The 25,561-nt window shown below is 46.0% G+C and overlaps 1 protein-coding gene and 1 long non-coding RNA gene across 4 annotated transcripts in view; one reads left to right on the top strand and one right to left on the bottom strand.

Annotated features, from left to right (window-relative positions):
• Nucleotides 1–24,621, bottom strand: part of LOC114859267 (arf-GAP with coiled-coil, ANK repeat and PH domain-containing protein 3-like) — a 32,255-nt gene extending 7,634 nt beyond the window's left edge. For all 3 annotated transcript variants that reach the window (XM_029157290.2, XM_029157291.2, XM_029157292.2), the window contains exons 1-15: nt 24,433–24,621; nt 11,620–11,677; nt 11,034–11,153; nt 10,393–10,446; nt 6,892–6,950; nt 6,480–6,663; nt 6,066–6,110; nt 5,879–5,974; nt 5,518–5,592; nt 4,310–4,321; nt 1,281–1,393; nt 1,093–1,144; nt 697–797; nt 369–480; nt 68–276 (exon numbers count right to left, since the gene is read on the bottom strand). In XM_029157290.2, the coding sequence (XP_029013123.1) occupies nt 68–276; nt 369–480; nt 697–797; nt 1,093–1,144; nt 1,281–1,393; nt 4,310–4,321; nt 5,518–5,592; nt 5,879–5,974; nt 6,066–6,110; nt 6,480–6,663; nt 6,892–6,950; nt 10,393–10,446; nt 11,034–11,153; nt 11,620–11,677; nt 24,433–24,479 (1,337 nt within the window). In that variant the 5' untranslated portion in view covers nt 24,480–24,621. The remainder of the gene's footprint in view (nt 1–67; nt 277–368; nt 481–696; nt 798–1,092; nt 1,145–1,280; nt 1,394–4,309; nt 4,322–5,517; nt 5,593–5,878; nt 5,975–6,065; nt 6,111–6,479; nt 6,664–6,891; nt 6,951–10,392; nt 10,447–11,033; nt 11,154–11,619; nt 11,678–24,432) is intronic.
• Nucleotides 19,651–20,312, top strand: LOC129604290 (uncharacterized). Its single transcript, XR_008695065.1, has 2 exons — nt 19,651–19,762; nt 19,949–20,312. It is a non-coding gene; the product is annotated as an uncharacterized LOC129604290 (long non-coding RNA).
• Nucleotides 24,622–25,561: the final 940 nt, after the last annotated feature.

Genomic DNA, 25,561 nt, shown 5'->3' with positions numbered 1-25,561 from the left:
ATTAAAAAAAGAGCTGATGTGATTTGACTTTGTGCTTTGGTCGTAGGGATGGAACGAGGTTCTGAACCTGTGGATGCCCGAGCACTCGATGCACAGCAGGATGCCCAGGTTGATGGAGGCCCAGCGGGGGTCAGCCTGGCCGCAGTCGCAGCACTGCTCGTTGCCCGGCAGACACTGGATCCGCTGCAGGATGCTTTCGCCTCTGGTGCTCCGCTCCCGCAGCTCGCTGGCCGAGTCGATGCTGCTGGTGGACGGAGAAGCCGTTCTGTCCAGATGCTGAATATGAACACACACCTGTTTGTTAATAGAGTTGCACAGTAAAACACAACCTATAACTGAGGCCAAAGTCCAAGTATTGTAACTATCACCTCTGTATAGTAGTTGTCTGGGCTTTCTCTGTAGGCCGAGGCGATGCTAGCTTGTACTGCTTGAATCCAGGCTTGTCTTAGCTTCTCAGATTCAGCCTGAAGCATACAGCTCCTGTAAAACAAATCAAAGCAGTGTAGTATATTTTAGTCAAGATACTGTTCAGTACTTCAGTCAAAACCAGACAGTAAGTCTCATGGAGCTAGAGAAAGGTCAAGGCCATTAGAATTTATCTTCTGGAGAGCATGACTATTTGTTGAGTGGAACAAAGTGACAGAAGGTCACTGCATGCAGCTGATGTTAGACATCGTTACTGAGAGCGTTCCTTACTTGGAGGGAGAGACAACCTCAAAGCAGAACCTCCTCTCGATGTCCTCAAACGGCTTCACTGAGCACAGTCGAAGGTCTTCCACCACCACCGTCAGAGAGTCCTGCCGACACACAAACAGCCGCTCGTTCCTCCTCGTTTGCAAATGCAACGCTGAAACAGCGCTTTTACCCTGAAGACATTTAAGTTCCCTGCCTCAGATTACCTGACCACACACTGATGACAGGTGACCTGGAAATCACAGTGGCTTCTGCTCAGCCAGTTCCAGATTAAAGAGACCTTCTGATTCACCTCCAAGCAGCCGACGGGTGGAAGTCACCACAACATCCTCCCTTATTACAGTCACACTTAACCTCCTACAGCCTGCTTTACCCTGGAGGTATCTGGTATAAACTTGCCTTGAGCTTCTTCTGATATACCAGCTGACTGTTCTGTATGGAGAACCACCGTCTACAGAAAGAGAGGAATATTGTGTTAATGCTTAAGGATGAGTAAGAAACATTATATAAACAGCTCGTGCTAAATCTACATTGTTTAAGTGATGTGTGCTTTGTTTCAGGAAATACAGATTTGCCATCTTCTTCACCTGTTCCATGTCTTGAAGGCGTTGCTGGCCCTTTTGAACAGGTACCCCTCCATGACTACGCCATTAGGAGCGTCCACGTTGAACTCCACCTTTAAATCGTCGTAGGCAAAGTCCTGAGAGAACGAGACCCAGCTGCATTAACCCTCTGTCCAGGTTCAGAGGAGAAGAGGCAGCGTGCACGCTCCTCCTGCACCAGTGATGCACTGTACTGTACATAGCGTCCATGAAGTCATAATTCATGGGACCGGCCGCATGTTAAAGGTCACTTGTAGCCTATGTATGCATTGGAGTTTCGTGCCATCTCCCTGTGTGTCACACAGGGGCAACTTGACAATGCGAGCGTGACGCACAGTATTACATAAACAGCCAGTGATTGATGTGAAATTACTCTCTTGACCTTTTTCCCTAGCGCAGCACTTTAGCGTGAGCCAGCAGAGGGAGGTGCATGCGGGGCTTCATTACTAAATAAAAGGCTTTAAAAGCACAGATAAATCATAATCTGCAGTGTTTTGATATTTTCTAGGGCAAATATGACTTCTGACCACACACACACACACACACACGAACACCACTTTAAAACTAATGTATACTGCATGAGGAGCAGAATATTAGTTAAATTATACCTACATTTTATATGAATACTGCGTATAGCCCTGAATAAAGCCCCAAACCTCGTTTTCCCACAGGACTCAATTTAGGCTGCAGAGATATACCAGCCATAAAAAAGCACTCAAGCCATGAATACATGCAGGTGCCTGCTGGAGCTACGCAAATGAAAATCCCGTTTCATAAGAGCGTCCGTGTACAGCTCCCTGGGCACCATTAACTACTCATTGCACCTTTCAATAATAGATCAACTTTCTGCTCTTGACATCTCACCATTTTAACCTAAAGGATGATTTCTCACAGGCGTCACTGTGTTTATTACAGACACATCCTTTCTGTCCTGAATTATATCGCAACAGATCATACTAAGAACACAGTCAGAGGAAAAAGTCCAGTACGAGACAAATGTGAAACACCGTAATGAGTCACTGACAAAACCTTCACCACGTGTGATTTCAGCAGCACAGAATGACATCGCTTTACAGATAAATACAGATCATGAACTACAAGATGCAGTAGTTTAAAATGCCTCATCTAATTCCCAAAAAACACTTTCTTTCTATTGTCAGTCCACTGCTAGTTATGACATAAAACAAATATAATGATGATTAAGTAGGTGCAAACTGCAGTAACAGTTACATTAACAAGCAGCCAGCGTGATGCAACCCACCGAACTGTGGTCCCACCGACAGAGGATCTTCATTTTCAGGATTTCAGTACAATCCAACAACATCGGAAAATCGTACAAAGGAAAAAAATAATAATTTAAAAGGAATTAAAAGACAATTTCAAACAATTCCAAATGGCCCAGCTCGCTAAGCAGAAGCATGTTAGTCCTCTCTCTCCCCGCGCCGCGGCTCTCAGCACTGTGTCGCTGCAGCGAGGAGCGTAATTCCTCCCCTGACGTGTGTGCCCTCTGCAGCCACCTGCCCGCTGCCCTGAGAGCCTCAGGATTAGGGCTGATTAGCATACAGCTGCCAGTGCATCCACAGCAAGGTGCTGGGGAACTATAGTGGGCCGCACTGTGCCGTACTGGAGCTGAAGCCTGAACGGTTGACGCACTCTTGACACTTCAAGGGTGACTTTCACAACTCTCCAAACTCAGCTCCTTTGCTGAAGACAGTGGAAGCTTCGCATGTTGACCCAGTGACAGACTACCGAAGGTCCCATTTACAGGAGTCAGCAGCTCTGACGACCAAAAACCCCAATCTGGACAAAGTCAAGTGCGCGCAGCTTACCTTCCTTCAACGCGTCCCATGACAGACACAGCGAGTGAACAAGGCTGAGCGTCAACACTGTGGTACGCGACTCGAAAAAATCTCTCAAACCCGCAACAAAGATCATCTATTTTTCATCACGCAACGTCACAAAGACAGAAACTGAACATCGGTGAATTATTGAGCAAGCAGAGACTTTTCAAATGACGGCAGAGCAGCAGGAAGGAAACGCACACACACACACACACACACACGCACGCACACACACACACACACACACGCACCTGCTGCTTCACATATGCATTGCTGCTGAGCTGCAGGACCTGCTGGTGGCACTGATTACGCAGTCTGCCGCCAACTGTTGTCTCCAAGATCCTTTTGTGCTTATCTGTCATTTGCATCACACTGTAGAGTACGTAGTGTACCTGCCCCGCATCTGCATCAGTTATCTAGTAAGTACTGTAAGTAATCCTCAACCCACCTGGTGGACTTCACTACTAACTTACTGAATGCAGACGATCCAGCTACAGTAGGACACGTTTTCTACATACACGATAATATAGAGCATCAATAGAGTTTCAGTTGTTATTATTAAAAAAAATCTATAAGAAGCTTTTCAATATCTTTTATTCTTTTGTTATTTTATTAACATTTCAAGCTCTAAAAATAGAAGCAGTGACGGAGAGAGGTCTAGCTGCGCTGGTGATGTGAACACAGAGTCAACCACCATTGAATCTGCTGGTAAAAATAAAAGGCCTGTGAGCCTGTGGGTGCTCGGCCCGTAATAGTGACAGTTGGAGCACTTTAACTCCATTTCTACTTCCCCTTGTTTTCATCACACTGGGCAAGGTTTGCCTCATTGCTTACACAGGGGTTACAACCTAATCAATGTGGGAAAATAGAATAGAAACTCATGAAACTGAAGCTGGACAAAAGGATGAAACAAAGCAGCACAGAATCGAAACAAGAAAATATTAAGTCAAAATATCTAAAACCTGTGATTACCAAGATCAATGGAATGATGTTTCTGTTTTAAACTCTGTTCAGTGCTTCTAAGTGTCTCCTATAAATGATTTAGGGTGGACGTAAACTTGCCCCTCAAGGATTTTACTGCCAGAATGAGAGGGATCCTCTCATTCTATGTAAACGCTTCAAGCTATGGGGTGAAAATTAAGATTCAGATGGAGGAACAAAAGGCGTACTCACCTGCATTAGCGTCTGGAGGAGACGGCGGCGCCGAAGCAGAAGGCGAACGGGACAAACGGAGAGCAGGGTTAGAATCACCAAAAGTAGACAGATTTAAAGGAGGATAATACAATAAGCTCTCAGGTTGGGTGCGTCGTATTATCCCCCACCAGCAAAGCTCCCCTTCACCCTTCAGCAGCAAAAAACTCACCTAACTATCACAGCATCATAATATTTCACTCAATCAATCAAACCGCGAATTCAACCCGTGACCTTGTTTTTCGACTTTTACATGGCGCTCGGTTCATGGATGGAGCTGAGTGTCTGGCAGCGCTGGCAAAAACAGATCAATAACCCTCCACACATGTGACCCAGCGCTTCCCCACGGCTGCAGACCACGGATCCAGTGGTGGGCTGAAAATGTGTTTGAGTCATTGAATTGAATTTAGAAAATTCTAAATAAATGAGAAGTGCAAAATTTATAGATTCAGGTTGATTTCAAGTTTTAAATATATGCACACCTGCATTCAACATCACCAATTTCAAATGGCTGTCACTGAGTTCCTGCTGGTCTCTCACAGGATAAGTTAGGGTCACCATTCAAACTAACTAACTAACTAACTAACTAACTAACTAACTAACTAACTAACTAACTAACTAACTAACTAACTAACTAACTAACTAACTAACTAACTAACTAACTATCAGTCGGTCATGGGGCCACTTATACACACAGACAACCACTCACTCTGCCCACAGACAAAGCAACACTGCACATCCTGCACAAGCCTTTAAAACCATGTTTTTATCTACAAAAAATCAAATCAGCACTTTACTCCACTGAGGTCTCCAGACAGCAGTGGGATTAATATCTCTTTAAAACACTTAATTCCACCTGATTTAATGGTTTGTCAAAGTCTGCGCTTTGTTAGGCAGATTAATCAAACACTTCCCAGCTGCCCAGGTCTAATCCCTCCCCAGTCACAACAGACTGGTCCCTGCGGCCGGCTGGACGTGAGCACATTCACACTCTGTTAGCTCTCTGTCACGCTATCAGTGCCAAGGAGGCTTCTTCAGTGTCTAAATGAAGGAGCATCACTTTGACCAACAGAGGAGGCGCCCAACAAATAAATGATGCTGTCAAACACGGGAAATGCAACAAGATGTTTACAGTTTGAAAATATAAAATGCTGAAGCTGCAGAATTAAAGAAAATAATTAGCAGCTCACCCTCTGCTGAATGGTTGCATGTTTATGCTCCATTTCCCTCTTCTCCATGGCCGAATCAATCACCAGCTGATCCAGCTGAACGCCGTTGCACACGGAAAGATAAAAAACAGGTCGGGTATAGTCATGCATCCTCGTTATCGCTGTTTACTAGCAGAGCACAGCAAAGTCTAGAGAGCAGCTGATTGTATGTTGTATGCTTCGCAATGGAGCGCTGATGCAGGTCACGCAGAGAGAGGACGCTTTTCCTAGTGTGGTGTGAAAACCCGGCGGACAAATTATGCAACAGGCTCTGGTCAATAGTCCAGTCGAGGACGCTGCTCAAATGATGCTCTGCTGCTGGAGGCGAGGTTGCTCCACTCACCTCAGCAGCCAGCTTCTTCATGTAGGGGTCCAGCTCGTGGAGCAAGGTGTAGCCCTGCTGGAACAGGGAGCACTGGGCGTGCATGAAGGACAGCATCTGGGTCGGACAAGCGAGGCCGAGTTAAACCACATCCCTCTGGTCGGATGTGGGATGTACAGAATATGCGTGAATGTGCGCTCTCACTCACAGCATCGAGGATCTCGAACTTCTTCTTTGCCTGTAAGACGTTAATCTGTAGGAAAAAAGTATAATTTCTATCACATTTGAGTTGTGCAGTAGATGATCTTCTTTCATTAAGACTACAATACAGAGACTCAGCTGCCAGCAGACAAAAACAGGCACGAGCCCCACAATGAGCTGTGCTGTTTCCTCAGATCTGACTGCAGGAAGGTCACGAGCCGGGGGACAAACAGGGCCATGACGTGTGATGAGAGCACAGAATGTGTCATAGAGGCACAAGGTCGACGCAGACACTGCTGCATAAAAATGGCCTTCTTGTAACAGTAATGACGCTCAGTTAAGAAAAATGTATTAATTGAAAGTATTATTTCCACATGGCGCCTCCTGCTTTGGACGGAATTTGACCTGAATGTTCTCTGACCTGCAGCACGTAGTCCAGAGCCAGGTGTCGGAAGCACTTGCGGGTGATGCTGAGCGCGCTGGCGGCGTCCTCCACCTCGTGAGGCTTGTTCCTCGGCGCCTGGGCGTTCTTCACCTGCGCTATCTCCATGTCCTCGCGCACCCGGTCGAAGTGCTTCTTGGTCTCCTTGAACTTCCGGACATCCCTGACGGACGGGCACGATTCAGGTGAGAATATGAAGCTTTGTGTAAAATTAGTCACTGTAAAGTCAATGTCAGCTTAAAAGTAACTCATGAAGCGCCTGCAGTAAAATATCCTGGGCGGCAAATCAGTTCTCTGTTTAATATTTCATAAAGATAAAAAGGATTTCAAGGGTAAGGGCATGTCTGACTTTTTGTACCTGTGTGTGGGGATAAATTGGAGGTTTACTCACTCCTTCACAAAGTTGTGCAACTGCTGCTTCACAGACCGTTGAGCCTGATCAAACAGTATCTGAAACACAGACAGAGCAAATCAGCATTTATCATTATTTTTAAATCAAGTGTTTGGAGTAAAGGTGCAACATCTCCCTGCAACATATTTCTAACCAACAGAGGGCGACAAAGGACGGCCTTTTCTCACCACCTACAATCAAAGGAGGCGGATGAGCCATCGGTGGCTCAGACTGTGGCTCTAACGGAGCAGCATGCTGCCTTCAGCTAGCACAGCGCCGCATCCCTCCTCCTCTCCTTCAGCCTGTGAGCACATCAGCCTCTGTGACCGCCTCTGAGAACGTGCAGCGGCTGCCACTACTAAATAGGTCACCCGGGCAGATGGGGGGGGGGCACTGAGGAAGTAGAAGACCGAGCATCCAGAGGAAAAATATGCTCCTGTTTGAACACTTGGATGTTTGATTTCATATAGATACTAGAGGTTTCCAAGTTTAACTGAGAATCGTGGCTCTAAAAGGCCTTTAAAGCTCTCAAGCATGTTAAATGTGCAGTATATGCCTTAAGATCAGTGGGTGCAGTGATGTGCAGTGGTCATCCGCAGCACATTCCAGTCTGCATTTAGGCTGCAGGCCTCGTTTGAGCGCCTGGTGGGTGTAAACCACAGTTTTCATTGTCAAGTCAACAACCGCGTCTTGGTGATGACTGGTTGTGGGAGCAGTCGGGCCTAAAGCATTCCAGCCTGTCTGAGTCCGTGCTGTCAGTGGAGCGGGTCGTCTCATATGAGAGTCCATAGAAAATAGACGGTTATTAACACAATGGCCAGCTGTCAGATTTTCTCCATGATGTTAAGACACACTGATCACAGGCATTAAACAAGACATCAAAAACCAGAGTGACAGTTACTGAACATCTAAGTAGACACTAATAGTGCGTCCAGAACTGTCCAGAACTTCCAGTGGTGAAGCTCCATGTCCACACTGCTTATAATAAACCCTCTGGTTTCTACAGCCAGCCATCTGCTGTTGCCACTAAGTAGCGTTGGTCACAGGCCATGAGTGATCGTTACATCAGATATCTCAATTTGTGATCCGACACTGTCACACACACAAGATGTTGAATGTTAAACATTCAGGGCGATATCCAGATCAAAATTCCATATCCTGCCTAAAGATTCCCTCTTTGCTTTGCTCATACTGTATTTGCTTAAATAATGCTACCTTGAGTATCAGACACGTTTGCATGTTTGGTTCCGAAGAAGCTGCAAAGTCAGTGAAACAAATAATAAACAGAATATGGAGAATGCATCACCTTTTGATGAATTGCTAATATTTTTAATCTTAATTAATTTTTACTTCCTGATGACAGGATGTTGCTCCGGTCTGGAAGCAACGATAAGACCAGTGATTTCAGCCTTCCTACTGTGCCGCATCTTCTTTTGTTTTTTCGGTTTCCATTTATAACCAAGAGACGGTGGCGGTGGAGTACTGCACCACATGGGAATCCACTATATGCACAGCCTCCCGCATGAAAACGCTCCATAGGGATTCAAATTCATAATATAATCTAAATATTTACATTTCGTGTACAGCACAATGCTGAGAATGTATTTGGAGATAAGATGAGTAAGTATGAGTGAGGTCTGCACACATTCACATACATCGCCTCCTGTACAGAATAATCCTAAACTGCTCCACGCATGAAGCGGCTGTGATGCTAGACTCTGCATCTCTGTGTCAATCTCTCCTCATTTCTAATGGATGTTCTGAGGGTCGAACATAAGTCAATAATTTATTGAGTATTCATACAGCGCGGAGTTTCAAGCTTGAATTAAACAGAGCCTGGCCTCATTCCGCCGATGCTTCTGCCCATTTCAAAGAGAAATCTATTGTGAAATCTCTGGAACGGAAAAGGAACTCAGACTTAATAAAAAGCGCTGTGTTAGAGCCTGTTTGTTGAGTGGTGTGGTGTTGGACGGGCAGGAGAACCGAGCTCCAGAACCCCCCCTTACCTCACACGTTCATGTATATGTTCACGCATGAGCCCTGTTTGTATTTATTCCATGCATTTTGAATCGGAGCATCCGCTGCCCTCCGGAGCAGCTGGCACTCAGCGCTCCCACATGTACCACGCCATTTACTGTCCCTGAGTGTCGGCTGTGCAGGGCGTGCACGGCGGCAGCTGCTCAGAGGGGCGTCGGTCACAAGTAGCAGATATAAGCCATCATCATGTCTTATTCATTGAAGCACTGCTGGAGACCCTTAGCTGAAGGAAAGCCACGCTGCTACATGCACACGGCGCTCGTCCTGATTCAGCTACGAACATACAGTATGAGCAATGATAATGGTTTAGAGAAAATATCTCAAATATCAGTTCATTGTAACTGATATTTTCAAGTCTATCAGTCGTGACTACTGACATGCTGAGGAGCTCTGTAATTGTAGTTTGTAGTTTCCTTTTCAAACCGTTTAAGTTTGGTTGATTCTTCCAGGATGTAGTTTGTGGTGCTGTTAAACTGTGTTGTGCCTGCTTTTAGTTCTGCTCTTAGCCGCCAGTGACTCTGAAGGGAAATATCTGGACTTTTACTGGCTGCTCACCACCTTGTTATTCTTGTCTGTCTGCTATGTGCTCAGGGAACGTACAGGAGGTTGAATGAAAAAGAAATGCTAGAATGGAAAAGAAATGCTGACAGCTGCTGCAGAAAACGTGCTGAGGTAAGTGAACCAAAACAAAGGTACAGTTATGAACCAGCAGCTACTGTAGAAGAATAAAGGTAAAGGGGAAGCAGACAGCATGATGCAGTAACAAAGACACATTTTACAGGAAAATGCAGAGCAGACTCAATGAGATCATCCAGGGGCAAAGTAAGGGTAAGATAATATTAATTGAGCATTTTAATGCACAGTAGCACATGATGTTTGGACTTAGTGGCCAACAAGTGTGCGGTTTCTAATATATAGTAAAATCCTGTGGGTTTTCTTGCTGCTCCTGTTTCTGCCAACATGGTGAAAGAAAAAGTAGCCAAGTGAGATATTTACATAAGAATTGAAGACTAGAACAAAATGTTAATACTGTGCAGTATGTAGTGTTCTTGTAGCAAATGAAGGTTATATGGGGTCAGTATGGTCCAAAGGCTGCCTGACTGAGTGACCCAGGCCATTAGCCCTCTATTTGTAATGCTGACCTTTCCAGCACGAGCAGGAGTGAACGTGGTGGAAGGAGTGGCTGATTTAGGATGAGACGCTGTGGTTGCAGCTACAGAAAGGAATGTGGGAATGCGATCCCACTCACACGCACGCATGCACAGAGTACAGGCGAATGGACTTCAAAGGGCAGAGCAGGGGTCAAAGGTCAGGAGCCTCAAGGGCAGAATGGGGAAACACCACAGCAGTAGAGAACAAGTTTGAAACAAACATAGATATAGAAGTCAGATAAGTATGAGTGTCAAAAAGGGGTTCACTGTGGAGATCTGGTAGGAAGAGAGTCTGGAGAGCAGGTTTATTTACCATGTGGTAGTTGATAATTTCCTGGAGGCTTTCTCCACACTTTTCCAGGCACTCCTACAACGAGAACATCACAGAACATTCTATATTAAAAAAGAAAATTCTCATAACAGTAACTATATTTGTTTTATAAGTAAAAGGTGGAAATATGTCACATGAATCACAGAATTTATTTGAATTCTAGATGGAAGAAAATGAAAAGGTCCACAAAGGTAAAATTAAGTCAGAGCCGGTTAATGTCATCTAAGTATGACATGATTTTTTACCTTTTATAGGACAGAGAACTACTGTATAATTGCAGGGCTGATTCAGTTAGTCTATACTTACTACGGAAACTACAAATATGAACAAGTGAACTCAATTAGTCATACGGTTGAACACGAGATGTCTTTTAATAGTACTTAATGTCACAAGCAATGAATATATTCCAGGGCACTGGTTGTGAGCTGAGCCGGGAGCGTTTCCAGACCCGACGTCTTAATAACATGTTAGTAATCACACACCCAGGGATGAGGAAAGTTCCTAGACCCCTGGAGAGAGTGAAGACTGATGCAAATATAATAAATAAAGGCAATAAAGTCATATTAAGGCCATGACGGTCGAAAGGGGGGCGAGATGGATGATTTCACTAGTTCCCAACTCACCGAGATCATCTCGTCCTTCTTGCACTGCTGAGTCAGATCCCGGACGCCGCTGACGAAGAGCTTGTTGGCGCCGACGTACGCCTTTCCTGCTTCAATCATCCCACTACATAGCTTCACCAGCTGTGGAGGGACAACACACACATGAAGTGGAGGTTTTGATGTGCAGTGAGAGAGGTTTCAGGTGGTCTCCATGTGTGAGGGTCATCTTAGCCAGGCTTGTATTACTGTAGATTGATTGGCAATTGGGGCATCTAGTGTCTATTGTGCTATTTGAAGCTAAAATAAAATTCATATCAAATTATAAAGTCAGTACAATTACTGTATGGTACTGTATGTGTTTTCTTTCTATTCTAGGACACTGGCTTGTGACAGCGCAAAAGTGAAGGAACAATAGCACAGACATCTAAGTGCTGCAGCATAAATGGAAATAACTTATGTTACCTACATCTGTACATGTAATATTTATGTTTTGTGAAGATGACTAATCAATCATGTCCTCAACCAGGAGCATTTACAGACGACATGCTTTGAAGTTTCAACCCACCAAGAGAAATGAACCATAACATTAACAAACCAAATGTCATACCTTATCTAGTTTTGCCTCAATCTCCACCACCTCTGTCTCCACCTCATCAATATTTGCCCTGAAAAGCAAAAGCGAAGGAACCATTAGTGCATTTGTTTGTGCATTTACTGTAACTGACATAATTTCCTTAAAGGTCATTCAAAGGTCAATCTTCCGCTGGTTGTGTTTTCCCATATTCTCAGAAGGCGCCTGTAGAGATTATAAATCACGCATGACATGTGCGAGGAGCGCTTTAAGTGAGGCCGACGCCGACCGGGGAGCGGTTGAGCTCTGTGAAAACAAGGTGACGGACACGGCCTCCGCTCAGCGGGACGAACGTGGCCGCCTGGCTCATCCCACAGCCCTCCAGCCCCACAGCCACTGTCACCACCAGCACCACAGGTACACACGGAGCCTGCACAGCTGGTGGGGTGTGATTTACGGCCTATGGCTAAAAAGATGAATGATGCAGTCCCCAAAAGCAACACACCCACAGTAACCAGCTCGTAACATAACATAACATAAATTATCTCCAGTCTAAAGAACATTATCTGAAGCTCTCAGCAACGCTGCTTTACACACATCACTGACTTACAAATCACACCTCAATGAGAATATGTGTGGAACGTATCCTCTGTATAACCTGTATCTGTCTGCTCTCGGTCTCTCTGACCACGGCTGGAGTACCCTACTTGGCACGACTGCAACAGGCTCAGGGGAGGAAGAATGGCACATGCTTACAGTACAGTACAGTAGATATGGTCCATATTCATATCCAGAGAGGAAATATTAATCAAACGCTCAGACCTGTGCAGCTATACAATTAATACCATACTGTCCCACATGGACGTGTGCTATTGTAACCTCAGGTAATCTACTCACAGATAATCTTGCAGTGAGTAAAGCTGTTTTCATTGCTGATGCCATTTTTTCATCTGCCCTTCTAATGTAATCATGTGGAGCTTAGCAGGTCTCTTGCCGTTAAAGCTTTTGCCCATTCTCTCCTGCACTGCAGCCGGGTGGACTTACAGTAGTTTGTGCTATTACAGTGTTATTGTCATATGTCAAAAAATTGATTTTAATCCACATTGAGTAAATATTTTTAGACATCGATGTATCTATTCCTGCAGATCAGTTTTGTCAGACATCAATAACGATCCTAAGGAACTACAGTATAGCAGCGAAAGGCATTAAAGAGCTGCAATAGGCTTCAACATGGTAGCAGTAAAGTCAGTTCCTCCAAACGTGGACACAGCCTCACAGGACAGCTGCTGCCGCTGAAACAACCCCGGGGCTGCCCTGTCTCGCTGCACATGCCTCCCACACATGCACACATGTGCCCCAGGCCGGTAACCACAGCAACCGTCTCCAAAGTGGGCCACAGAGGTCTGCGATATGTGCTTGTGAGTTGACCCTCGTTCACACCACGGAAGCCAGAGTAGCTGAGATAATAACATGAATCACCACCAAACCACAGTGGCGGGACACGGCCGCTGCATCATTAAAGGCTCCTCATGGGGCTTTTACACAGCAGTAAATCGACCTCTGGTTCACATGTCCTCAACTACACCAGCAACCGGCTTATAATAGACAAATAAACACGCAGTCTGTGATCACGACACCCATCTAGGCAGCAAGAATGGTGCATCAACATCTCATACATTTAAGTCACATTCAGCTTGTTCATTGTTATAATATAACTTTTAAGGCTGTTTCTGGTGGTTTCTCCTGGCTCGTACCCAAGTGCTGCAATTGTTTTCTACTACTGCCCACGGCGTCTTGGCTGCTGTGTGACGGCTAAGAGAGCTGCAGCTGGGCTCAGACCCTCCCGAGGGCCGTGTTTGGGGGGGGCGAATGCAGGCGGGGCTGGTGGTGTTGATGGAGAGCGAGCAGGTGGGATGCTGCGGACTGTCCAACAGCAGCAAACAGCGACCGCCGTCAAATTCAGCTGCGGCTCCTCCACCCAAACGCAAAAGCAGTCACCAGCTGGGGCCGCGACAGAACCCACAGACGGCGGCCGCTGGGGACGGCGAATTAGCCGCTGAGCGACGCAGTGGTCTCTGCGCTCTGGTCCCTGAGCCAGCAAACGAAGGACAACAGCTGTGGAGCAGGCTCACTGCTCAATCAAGTGATCCTCAGTGATCAGCACGGTGTTTGAAGTCAGTGCGATGCTCTCCTCAGCATCTTGGAAAAGTGTGTATTGGTTGCATGTCTCAGTATCACGGTCCTAATGATTTAACAATGACATTGGCGTCTAATCCGTAGTCACCCACTCAAGGTGCAGAGTGAGTCTGCAGTAACACCCTCCACTACATGTGTTTAGAACCTTCATTATTGTTTCATGGGCCCAGGTTTTTATTTCCACTTGAAAGCTTAGAGGCCCCTCATATTTAAACAGCACTGCTTTTTTTGTTTTCTATGTCTTCATGCATCTTCAGCAGCACACGTCACTTCAGTGAGTCTATTCATTGTGTGATGCAGCGATTATTCACCACCATGGGGACATTGTGTGTCATCTCTCTCTTGTCCTCTGCTGAGCCCATGGAGGGACAGATCCTATGGACCCTGTCTTGTTTAGTCGAAACCAACATTCCAAAATTCATACCCTAGTCTAATAATGGGGTTTAACCATGAAGCAAAGCCTTCTTTAACCTGAATTTAGCCTTATGGATCCTGTAAATACGACAGCCTGTGCCCCTCACTGCCACCTGACCAAAGCCATCGCCCTGAAAAAGAGAGGGTCTATTTAAGTAGCAGGAGCACACATGGACCTCCTGTAGCAACACTCATGACCTAATAAATCACAGACACGGACTAATGTAAGCCATGAGCACAAAACCCACCAGTAAGATCTCTAGGCGACAGAAATAGAAGCCAAAATGAACTCTTTTAAGCTAATTTTGCTTCTTGTTATTAGAAGCAATGAGAAGTCTTTGAAATGCAAATTAGGTCCGACAGCGCTGCTTAAAATAGATAAAGTACATTTGCTTCTAATATTTAGCCACGGCACAATTTTCTCACACGTTAGTGAGTTGTTCCGGTTTTATCCCCCCAAATTTACAGCAACGCGTCTACACTCCAATGTCAACTACTGAACACCACCATACTGCAAAACAGGAAGCCCAAGCATTCAATTATTCAAAAGGACTCGTCTCATATAAGCCACCATGTCTACAGGATCCCTGTCTCTGCAGTATTTCAACCACGTTTCTCTCACTGTGTCTGTATTTTTGAAGCTTAGGCTCCATGTTCACTTCCACAAATAATTCTCCCAACCCCCAGAAAGTTGGATGCAGTATCTGCATGTACTGGAAATGATGTGGAAGTCGGGGAAACAGGACAGGAAGAGTACAGGAGCGTCTGTGTTCTGCTCCTCAGTGCACTGGACCGTTCCAAAGGCAACACTCCGATGCTTTTCTGTGTGTTTTAATCTCGTCTGGCAGCGGGTCGAGAGCTCCGCCTCCGATAACCGGTCGGCCTGACGGAGGTGAACTTTTGCCTGTCTGTTCCTTCTCATCCAGCCTCCGTCTGTCCCTCCTACTCTGAGCGGGTTGGTTCTGCGGTGCTCCTCTTCCTACAACAGACCGCGGTGCATAAATCCTGAGGGAATAAAACCCCAGAGGGACTCGTGTTCCTTCAAACCAGACAAAAGGAGGACTAACTACTCACAGAAGGCAGCTTCACCCAAGCGTTACTTGAAAAATATTATTTGAAGTATTTAAAAATATATACAGTACATTCTGAATGAGTCCTACTATTAAAACAAGGCTTCAATCTTGACTTGACAGCTTAAGTGCAGAACTAGAAAGAGGAATTAAAAGATCCCATCGAACAAGATTCAATGTAGTGGCGGTTGAAGATCATGTGATAGAAGAACAAACAACATCCTCTATTTGATAAAAGGCCAATATTGGTGCTATGTCAAGCACCATTTTGAATATTTATAATTTGCTAGTCTTTATTACACTACTGCTGCGTGCCCTGCTTCCAAAGACAGTTTTCACTGCTGTGAATTAGTTACATCTCCACCGAATTGACCTTCATCTAACAAAACGTTACAATTTTTAAATCAATCCCAAATTATAAAAACGCTAGACAACTGTCTCTTATTTTAAAAAGTTGCCTAAAAAACAAATGTTTTCCCAAATTGCACAGTTAAATATAAGGAATAAACCAATTTCTTAAAACTGATGCAATGCTACGTTAAAAAAGTAGTTTAAACTCTCATTTCTTGTTATCCGTGGCAAAAGAACACTATTTACATTTGAATAAATATCCTCTTTGCTGTTATAAATTCTCCTGCAACCGTATCACACAATTTGTGTTTTGCTGGACTTTCAGGAGCATGTGGGAATATTTTCAGACCCTCCCTTGGCGAGAGACATTAGTCGTGGTGCTGTCCGGTGAGCAACAGTTCACAGGCAGTAAATCAGCCAGTCGCTGAGCACACAGCAGCGAGAACGCTCCCGTCTGATCTGAGGAGATGCAGCTCATCTTCACCGTTCACACAAGGAGAGCGACGAAAAACAAATTCCTTCACACAAAAAAATGATGTCTTAGAGGTGATGGAAGGTGGATTTTGTCCAGGGAACAAGCAGCTGCAAAGTCAGGCACCACTGAGGTACACACAGGCCAGAGGAGGCTTTGGCTGCCAAGAGACAAAGGGACTCTGCTGTTGATCCAAGAGCTGCAGAGGCCTTTTCTTTCCCGCTTGTTTAAACCCAACTCATTTAAATTCGAAACAGTCAGACGAAAAGATGAAACCACTCAAGACGTCCACTTAATTGAGACTAAAGCCAACAACATATTTACATGATTTGCAAAAGTGACGACTCAGCGAACGATAAAAGTTTCTTTCAAGTATAAAATATGCAAATGTGACAACTCATGCTGCCTTCTTCTCACTGATTTCATCCTCTGAGATCTAAAGCACCAAAAATAACATGATTTCCATTCAAATGTGTCTGTATTGAGGATTTGTGCAGCAGACAAATGGCAAAACATCTGGATCCTCTAATTTTAGCTTCCACTCAGACAGGACATTTATTTGAGGATATGTGACTCACGTAAAGCTGGAGTTATTGCCCCAATGTTCAAGCAGAATTTTCAGTTTGCATTAAAAACAAAGGGAGGCCTTTTAAATTGCACAGTATCTGCCAGCCAAGACTGCAGAAGTCAGTCCTAAGTTTAATTCATCAAAGTCTAGACTAACTTACAGTACGTTAGTCTAGACTTTATGTGGTTTCGTCCTTCACCAGTTTTTTCCACACACCATTCATGTTCCCGAAAGCCTCTGGAACATTTGTGGTTAGAGCTGCATTAGCTGCTAATACATCCCCCAGTCTGAAGTGAGCACTGCAACCACAGAGCAGGAGATTAAGGGGATGCTGTGGGTCAGGAGCAGCTGATGACACTTGGTCCAGACAAAGAGCAAAAATCTACTGCATGAAAACAGATGATCAGAGCGGAAGACGTATGAAGGCAGAGGTTTCTATAAATAGGCTGTTCATTTAAACTTCCAGTATTTACAGTGGCTCTGGAGCCGCCTCCTGAGCTTCCTGCTGACGTTCCAGTTGTTGAATGTTGATGAGGAATTCAACAAAAGACACAATGAATGGGATGACGGCCAATGAGTCCTGCACGGCCTGGAGTTTAAACACCCCCCCCCCACCTTGATACACAAGAAAAGCCAGCTTTAATGGACACACCAGTGTGATGGAGGACCACTGCTGAAGTCTGACTCAGGGACATGGAGCCAGAGTGATGCAATAGAGTGTAACTACAACGTCGCCAAAAATCTGTTTTTTTTTTAAACAAACCAAAGCATTTATTGCTTTCTGCAGCAATGGTGGGGAAATGAATCAACAATTACACGGAGAACATGATTAACTGGTAAATATTCTGACGGTGAGTCAGTGGTTCATGTTAGGTAACGTGGTAACATCTTAGAGGTCGACCTGTTAAGTCATTTTAATGGGGGAGAGGGCAGCACAGTGAGTGATAGGCTTTAAACCCAGAGTTGCTTTGATGCTTTCTCTCGCAACCTAAAGCCACGCAGTCAGGTCCAATAAAGAATCCAAACTGTCCGTACATGTGGGTTCACCTGGTGCCAGCTGTTTCTGGCCCAGCCCCACCCACAGGTGGCCACTTGCTTGGTCTGTGGGGGTGACCTAGTCCTTTCTTGTTTCCAGGACTCACTCATGGTAAATCATTGAACGCTTGTAAAATGTGACAAACAACAGGAACGGCTAATATTGGCTGCAATTAGGCTTTTAGACGAACCAACTGGGTGTAGTGACCATGCATAATGCAGTACCAACCCCCAGCAGCTGTGGGGGTGGGGAGGGGCTCACACAATTAGGCCACCACAAACCGTGGGGAGATGGCACTTCAGACACACGGCACCACAACAATGCCGCGTAGCATTAACACCGCCGCTGCATCGTAAACTGAGTGGGTTGGGCCTGCGAGTGCTTCCTGTGCATCATAATAAAGGAAACCGAGCTGAATGAAAAGTCCCACTTTGCCTGTTTATTATGACATAGGACACAGTGGGAAATGGGAGAAGGCCGGGAAAAAGGTCAGCAAAGCAAAGTTCTCAGTCTGCAAAGCAGGTTTATATTAACCCAGGGTGGTCCAAGACGACTCCAATGCAGAGATGTCAAAGGAGATATTTGGAAGAAAGAGCACGCAGAGGATCCAGAGGAGGCCTCGCCTGTGAAAACGGGCCTGGACAATGTTTCATTGAGGGGAGGACGACAATAAAGCTTCTCAGAATAGAGCGGCGCTCAGTCCTACAGCGTCTGCGCTGACATTTGGGTGAAATCTGCGTCCGGGGAGCCTTCCCGCCCGGCATTCTTGTGGGTTCGACGCGCAGCTCGGCTTGGCAGACGCCGCCAGGCCTTCGACCGTTTCCTGTCTGAGAGCCCGAGAGGCGGCGCGCTCAGGAACAACTGTTCAAACAACGGGCCGCTTCCATCCGTCACGCCGTGACATGACGGCGTCAGCGCAGCGACGGTCGGAGAGCACGCGCTGGGACCGCGCGCTTCCTTCCAGGTGCTTCCTCCTGTCTGCAGTCAGCAGCGCGTGCATGACGTCGGCTTCTGACCCCGTGCGACAGCTTCCCGTCAGTCTGTGGACCTGGACGCTGACGCGATGCTCTGCAGGGATCTGAACAGGCCTGGTCCGGTCGCTCAAGCGGAGATGGGATCCGAGCATGTGGAATTTCAAACACAGCAACAGCTTTGCCTTTGATGAACCCACACATTATGTGAGAGAAATGCGTCTGGATGCCAACGAGGAGAAAAAAAATCTTCAATGACACTTGGAAAAACAGAAAAAGATGCTGTAATGTGCAGGAAAGGCGCCTGTCGTCAGTTAGCGGCGCTGGAACGGCACCGAGAAAACGGGTCTCGGGAGGATCCCAGCTCCATGAGTTCCACTGGAGTCGCAGTGATGAAAGAGAAGATGTGAAGGGTTCCCCAGATCTGTGAGGAGAAGGGACGTGGAGCCGCGTCTCGTTGGGTTCCTCACTGAGCCAAACGCTTCAGAGAGAAACAATCGCCAGCGACAGCCAGAAACAAGTTGAGTGGAATGAGAAGACAGGCAGACAGTAAATGGCCTAATGGACATTATCCAAACGAAGCCAATCAAAAGCGAAAGCATGGTGAAGGAAAAAAACGCTATAACCTAACATTTACAGGGAAGTTATCCATCACACTTCACTTGAGTTTGACCTGAACGACCTGAAACCCGACACCAAACATTTGAGGAGCTGTAATTGAAAGAATAACGTCTTAATCTTAAATAAAACAGCTGACATGGGCCCCTATACGTTCTCGTATGTGATGCTGTTGAGCATCTGCGCTGTGACTCAGGGCCGGTGTCAGAGCCTCCTCACATGCACCGTCTCTCCCGGGTTCTGCCCTTCACTCTGAACCTGCTTTTAATATATGAGCCATCTGACGCATTTCCTGACCCGTCCCCAGACACGACTAAACGTCTGCCCCCGCACGAGGGAGGCGGGGAGGCTGCGGAGGGGAAGGGAGACGAGGAGAGTGTGAAAGAGGGAGTGGGACGGATGGAACTAATCAGAAACAGATGCGTGCACACGTGTGATTCAGCAGTTCAGGACGGAGCAGAAGCAGCGCTACAGTAACTGGAGGTATTTCATCTCATCACACTCTCAGTGGTAACGGCTTCGTCTTCATATTGGAAATATGACCTCATCCAATTTCCTACAGGGACGATAAACATAGATAAAATAAAATGATGTGATGTTGACACACCTGGAAGGTTTCAGAAACATGGTGTTAAACAGTGAAATCTGTGAGTCACGTCTCTTTTTCAGTCGTTCTACCTCCATCCAACACAGACCGAGGCTCGTTTTCTTCATCATGAGAGAGAAGTGGTGCCGTGCGGCCAAACACAGGACTCGATGTCTGAGTCAGCTGATGAATGAATCACAGACGGCAGCAGAACAAACGAGAGGACAGTTCCTCACACGCTGCCGTAACTGTAGGAGCAGAAAAAAAAACAGATTTCCTTCGATGCCGTGTGACGAGGACGGATGAGCTGAGGAAACTGGGTATTTTCCTGCGAATGTTCTAACCTAAATGTTAAACAATCTGATTCTGATTAATCTGATTTCTAATGCACCACGTGCACAGATGGCTGTGTGGTGTCTGGAGCCTATATAAAGGGGTTTAACACTTGATGGGCTCTGCTGGACTGAGTTTGGTGCTGTCTTTTGTTGTCCGTTGTCCATTAATCACGCATGTCGATGTTTCACTGGGGAAAATGCTAAACGGGTTCCTCTAGCTGTCGCCACCAATGGCCTGGTTTCTCCACATGCATCAGTGAATCAGTTTAAATTTAGAAAAATCCAATTAACACTAAGCCAAATGCCAATTAATTAACAGGGTAAATGTACTAGTGTGTGACTGTTTGTTGTAAGCCACGATTCACTCAAACCATTTTTGTAAGCGCAAACAGACTGTGGTTTGAGTGGTAAACACCCACTGAGTAGCTTTTAATGTCATTCTGTTAGATACAAGGAAACAGAACGGGTAAAACTGACGGATCTACTGACAGGCAATAAAGCACAGAAGGTTGAAAGCAACTTTTCTGGTACAAACAGATGTTTTCAGACGTTTCCTTCTTTGACTCTGAGTCACAGAGAACAAAACTGGACGTGACTCCTGGCAAATTGGTGGCACTCCCTCACAAATCAGGGGGAAAGTGGATTTGCACAACAGTGCGTGACGTCTGATATCTGCAGAATTAAGCTCAGATGTTCAGTCCTCCATCGCCGTAATCCAGTCTGCTAGTGAAAACAAGTGCCAGTGTGTGTGTGTGTGTGTGTGTGTGTGTGTGTGTGTGTGTGTGTGTGTGTGTGTGTGTGTGTGTGTGTGTGTGTGTGTGTGTGTGTGTGTGTGTGTGTCTTCTGATTCCCCTGCTTTGCATTAGTCATCACTGATTCCATTCACCACACGTTGTGATATGAATACTAATGCCACTGGAAGACTACTCATCCTTCATCCAGGGCTCAGGCCGTTGCCATGGCGCTGAATCAATGTCTGCATCCCGGCATGTGCAACCGGTGGCGACACCGGATGGTTAATGCGCGAGCAACACAGGAGGAATTGAACTCGGTCCATTAGGACGTGTTGCACCGAACAAGCGCTTCACACACTCCTGCCGGTGGTGTCACAGCAAATCCAAGGCCTCCATAAAAACCGAAACAAATACAAAATATCTAACTTTTAGCAGGGATAAAGTAAGAAACAGCAGCAAACACTTTGCAACTCGTCTCAATTGTGAGGAGCTGAGAGCTGTTATCTCCTGAGAACCACCCTGAAGAACCCCGTGGGCTTCATGTGAGGAGACTCCTTCAACCCCCGTGCTCCTCCATGAGCACTGACCTCCCAGCAGCTGCTCTACAGGCTCTGGAGAGCGCCGAGCGCTGAGTTCCAACTGGCACGAGCTCGTCCATCTGGTCTCATTTTACAAACATGAACGCCCGGCGTTCTATCGAGCGGCGCGTGTGCGACAAGGCTGTGATAAACAAACACGGCAGAGAACGGCGCGCAGTCGTTAGCTCTGAAGCCCGCTGGACGTTAATCCTCCAGGTGTGACGCCTCAGCATCCGGGCCGGAGCTGAGGAATGTGGGCCAATCCCTGATTAAGACACGACCGCCGACCAAATCCATCACTTTCATCACCTGGAGATGTGAGTTCATCATAAACTTAACAAGATGCTGAGCCTCCTCCCTCATTATATCAAGGCTGCATCTCGCTTCACACCTGTGTCAGACACAGTCAGAGGACACAAATGAGGAAAACGCTGACGAGGCAAAGAGAATAAACACGCACCCCGAGTGTCGGAAGACGCGGCCCTGGATTAACAGCAGAGCCACTGAGGGCGATTTGAAATGGAAGGAGGTCAGGTTGAAATAGAGCAGAAGCAACGAGAGCACACAGTAGAACAACTCGCAGAGAGATGAAACGTCCCAGCCACAGGATGCTCCCAGAGTCCAAGCAGACAGAGCTGTAGACACAGGTCACATCAGAGGGGATTGTTTCTACTTTGCTTCCGTCATTAGTGATATGTAGAAGGTGAGATGATGACAGTGTCTACAGACTCAGTTTCAGAAGCTTTATGTGTAAATCCCACCATAAATATCTTCACCCTGAAGAAAAGTGTGGGTATTGTATTATCTTAAGATATATGAAATCCAACCACACTATGTGTTGGTATTTAAACAGGGTCTATTTGAAATGAATGAGCAGGTCCGTCTCCGCTTTCATAATGGATTTTATCACTGTCTGAGCGCGTGTAGTTAATCGAGTCATACAGCGCAGGATATTGAACCAAACAGCATTCCTTCCTTCTAGGAATCTTGAGGAATTTCCAGGACCACGCCCCCCCACACACTCATAGAGTACAGTATATGTTTGTGTCACACATCCATCCGTCCAGTCGTTTTCTCACAAGTAGGACGTGCCAGAGGTCAGTGACCCCCCCCCCACACCCCACACCCCCCTCATCTGGGCTCTGTCTATGCCCTGGGCCATTCAGACGCCATCAGCCAGACTCACAGCGGAAGCAAGATGCTCTGTGGACAATGGTCACATTCTGCTGGATGAATGTCAAGGCGGGAGGAACGACCGATGATGTGAGATCACAACCTCCCAATACAGAGACTGGGACAAACCATCAGGATTAAAGGAGCAGCACTTGGATAGTTTAACTCGCATGAACTGAACAAATTCTGCTGTTCAGCTTTGGAGTTCCGCAGGGTTCTGTGCTCGGCCCAGCACCATTCACTTCCTACCGACTCCATTAAACAGTGTCTCCTTCCGGTAGCTCAACCTCCAATTAACGCGTCAGTGGGGAAAAAGGAGCTCAAACACCGCGCGTCCCCAGTGTTGTGCCTCGGCAAACACAAGCACGCGGGTCCCTGGGACTGAGCGGTCGTCACGGAGACAGATGGGAACAGGCTGCAGCCTCGCATCTGTCGGAGCATCCGCGGGGAACGAGCCTCGGGGCCCGAACTGAACTGATCACCGCTGTTTCCTGATTCTCATTTAAATGTCCAGTATGTGAAATAACTGCATTGCCGACGCATATCGTGACTTTACACACACAGGAAGCGATGTTATGTCAGTCCCAGCAGTGAAAGGCCTTGGCTTGCCCGAATTCTGGGCCGCTTCCTACGAGCCTGTCCACCTCCAGGGTCGTTACATAACCGGCGCGGAGCCGCTTTCAGCTGCTTGAGAGCAGCTCTGAAAACACTGTCCGAGGCTTCGTGGCCGTTTCTGCGCCACTTCTACTTGTTCAAACATCCCGAGCAGCAGGTTTTTGAACGTAAACTGGGAGGAAGCTCAGTAACCTGAGGACACCTCCGTCCCGTGGGCGTTGCGGGGCGAACGTAGAAAGCTCTGCGCAGCACAGGAACGTGTTCAGTGGGGTTTATAACCAATCTTCTTCAAAGAGTGAAGTGTTTCGGATCCCTGAATAATGTGTCGTAGGTGCCGGCAGCGCGCAGCTTGTCTCACTGCTCAGCTCTTTCTGACATGTGCCTCCCTCCTGCTCCAGATGGGAGTCATTAGGATGCTGCTGCCAACTACGGCAGCAGAGTAACTAAGTAACTATTTACTCAAGTAGCCACACACACTATGTTTACTTCAGTGCTACAGTATAATTACTGTGAAAGCCCTGAAATAAGAAATAGGACAGTGTTCATTCCGGCCTTTTGTCACGTTCCAGACCAGAGTATTGAAAAATTATTAATAGTAAGTTTTGGGTTTTTTTTTTCAAAATAATACACCCAGTCTAATGGTTTGGATAATTCTTTTGAATGGACTTCAGCATCTCAGTTCCCTCACATTTTATTACCCAGATATTAACCACACACAGATATGAAAACAATGAATGAGATATGAATTTAGATCCATCCACTACGTTTACATTTTTAACATGCATTAACTGGTGAGTTTACATTGATTACTATAGCAGAGCAGATGGACCTCAAACGTTGACTTTGATCAGCAGCTCCCGCTTCGACCACGTGACAACGGCCGCGTCGCTCATCATCACGGTCGTCGTGTTCGCGTACACTTCGAACAGGCGCCCCGACCCGTTACCGTAACGCGACATCTACGGTGCGTGATCATCTATCGCCGCTACCGAGATTGACGGCCAAACGCGGCGCGTCGCGATCCCAGCGAGGCGTCCGACGCCCGCGACGAATGCCGCCGATCCAACGGGGACCCGTGAGAACTGTTCAACAGTTCCAACGGACGCGCCGACACGAGTTTCGGGGCTCTTACCTAAAACGGGGGGAGTCTTTGATACAGTCTTCAAAATCCACCGTCATCTTCTCGGCTGAAGTTCACGCACGGTTAAAATACGGATTTCATGTCCACAGTGAGTTGAAGTAAAGATGCGCAATAAGTATCCGATCCTGCGGTTTTCCCTCCAGCTCCGGCTCCTTCAGTGTCTCTCTCTCTCTCTCTCTCTCTCTCACGCCCGCTCTCTCTGACGGTGGAATCGCGTAGCTCACTAGTGGAGCATGTGCTGCCTTCACGGGAAACTTTTAAAGTCGAAAATTTAACTGTCATGCTTTGGACGCTCATGTCCACCTTCATAGCGTAGGAAGTACAGCTCATTCATGTCTACTATTCTAATAGTAATAGTAACAAATCATATGTATGTGTCATATAATGTCCAACTGCTGTTCTTTAGTAAAGTGCAATATCACTATTTTATTAACCATGCTATGCACAGAGTAGTTTGTCTATCATGTCATTATTTCTTATCAAAGTAAGCAGTGTGTCAAACATGTGACATATTGGTATTGTGTTTATTTTTTAAATTATACTATACTTGATCTAAAACTCATCTATAATGTTCAGAACTACTGTTAGTCCAAGTTAATAAAAAATAAAAACAATAGTAAATGCATAAAATAAAGCCCTTGTGTTCCTGACAGCTCTTAAAAGCAACACATAGCCAAGATGTTCACGTCACTTTTCGTTATACGTGAATTTTAAAAAGGCAACACATATTCCTCCTTCGGGCTTTTTTATCAAAAATTTAAAAATATAGATATACCAAACAAATTGTGTCAAATAATTCACTCAATTATAAGTTAGCACATCATTACATGATAGTAAAGTATTTGTATATCAATCAATGGATAAAATATTATAATAAAGTTTTTATCAATATCATTAGTGTAATAAGGTCATGACTATAATGTACTACTCTGCTGCGGTGATAATTATCATGAGTCTCATTTTGTTTCAGTACATACTGTAAAATAAAAATATTTCTTTATTGATAGATTTTTGAGCTATTTACATCTCCTCTCTAACCACAGACATAATGATGCAAATACAAACCACGGCTTCCCTCACAGCTCGCAGTTGTGCTCAACACCTCATCTGGCATGTCTTA

This window comes from Betta splendens, chromosome 7 (assembly GCF_900634795.4).
Source record: "Betta splendens chromosome 7, fBetSpl5.4, whole genome shotgun sequence".
In the NCBI taxonomy this organism is placed as follows: Eukaryota; Metazoa; Chordata; class Actinopteri; order Anabantiformes; family Osphronemidae; genus Betta; species Betta splendens.
The sequence above is the reverse complement of the archived record's forward strand: the minus strand, read 5'-3'. Positions and strand labels throughout refer to the sequence as shown.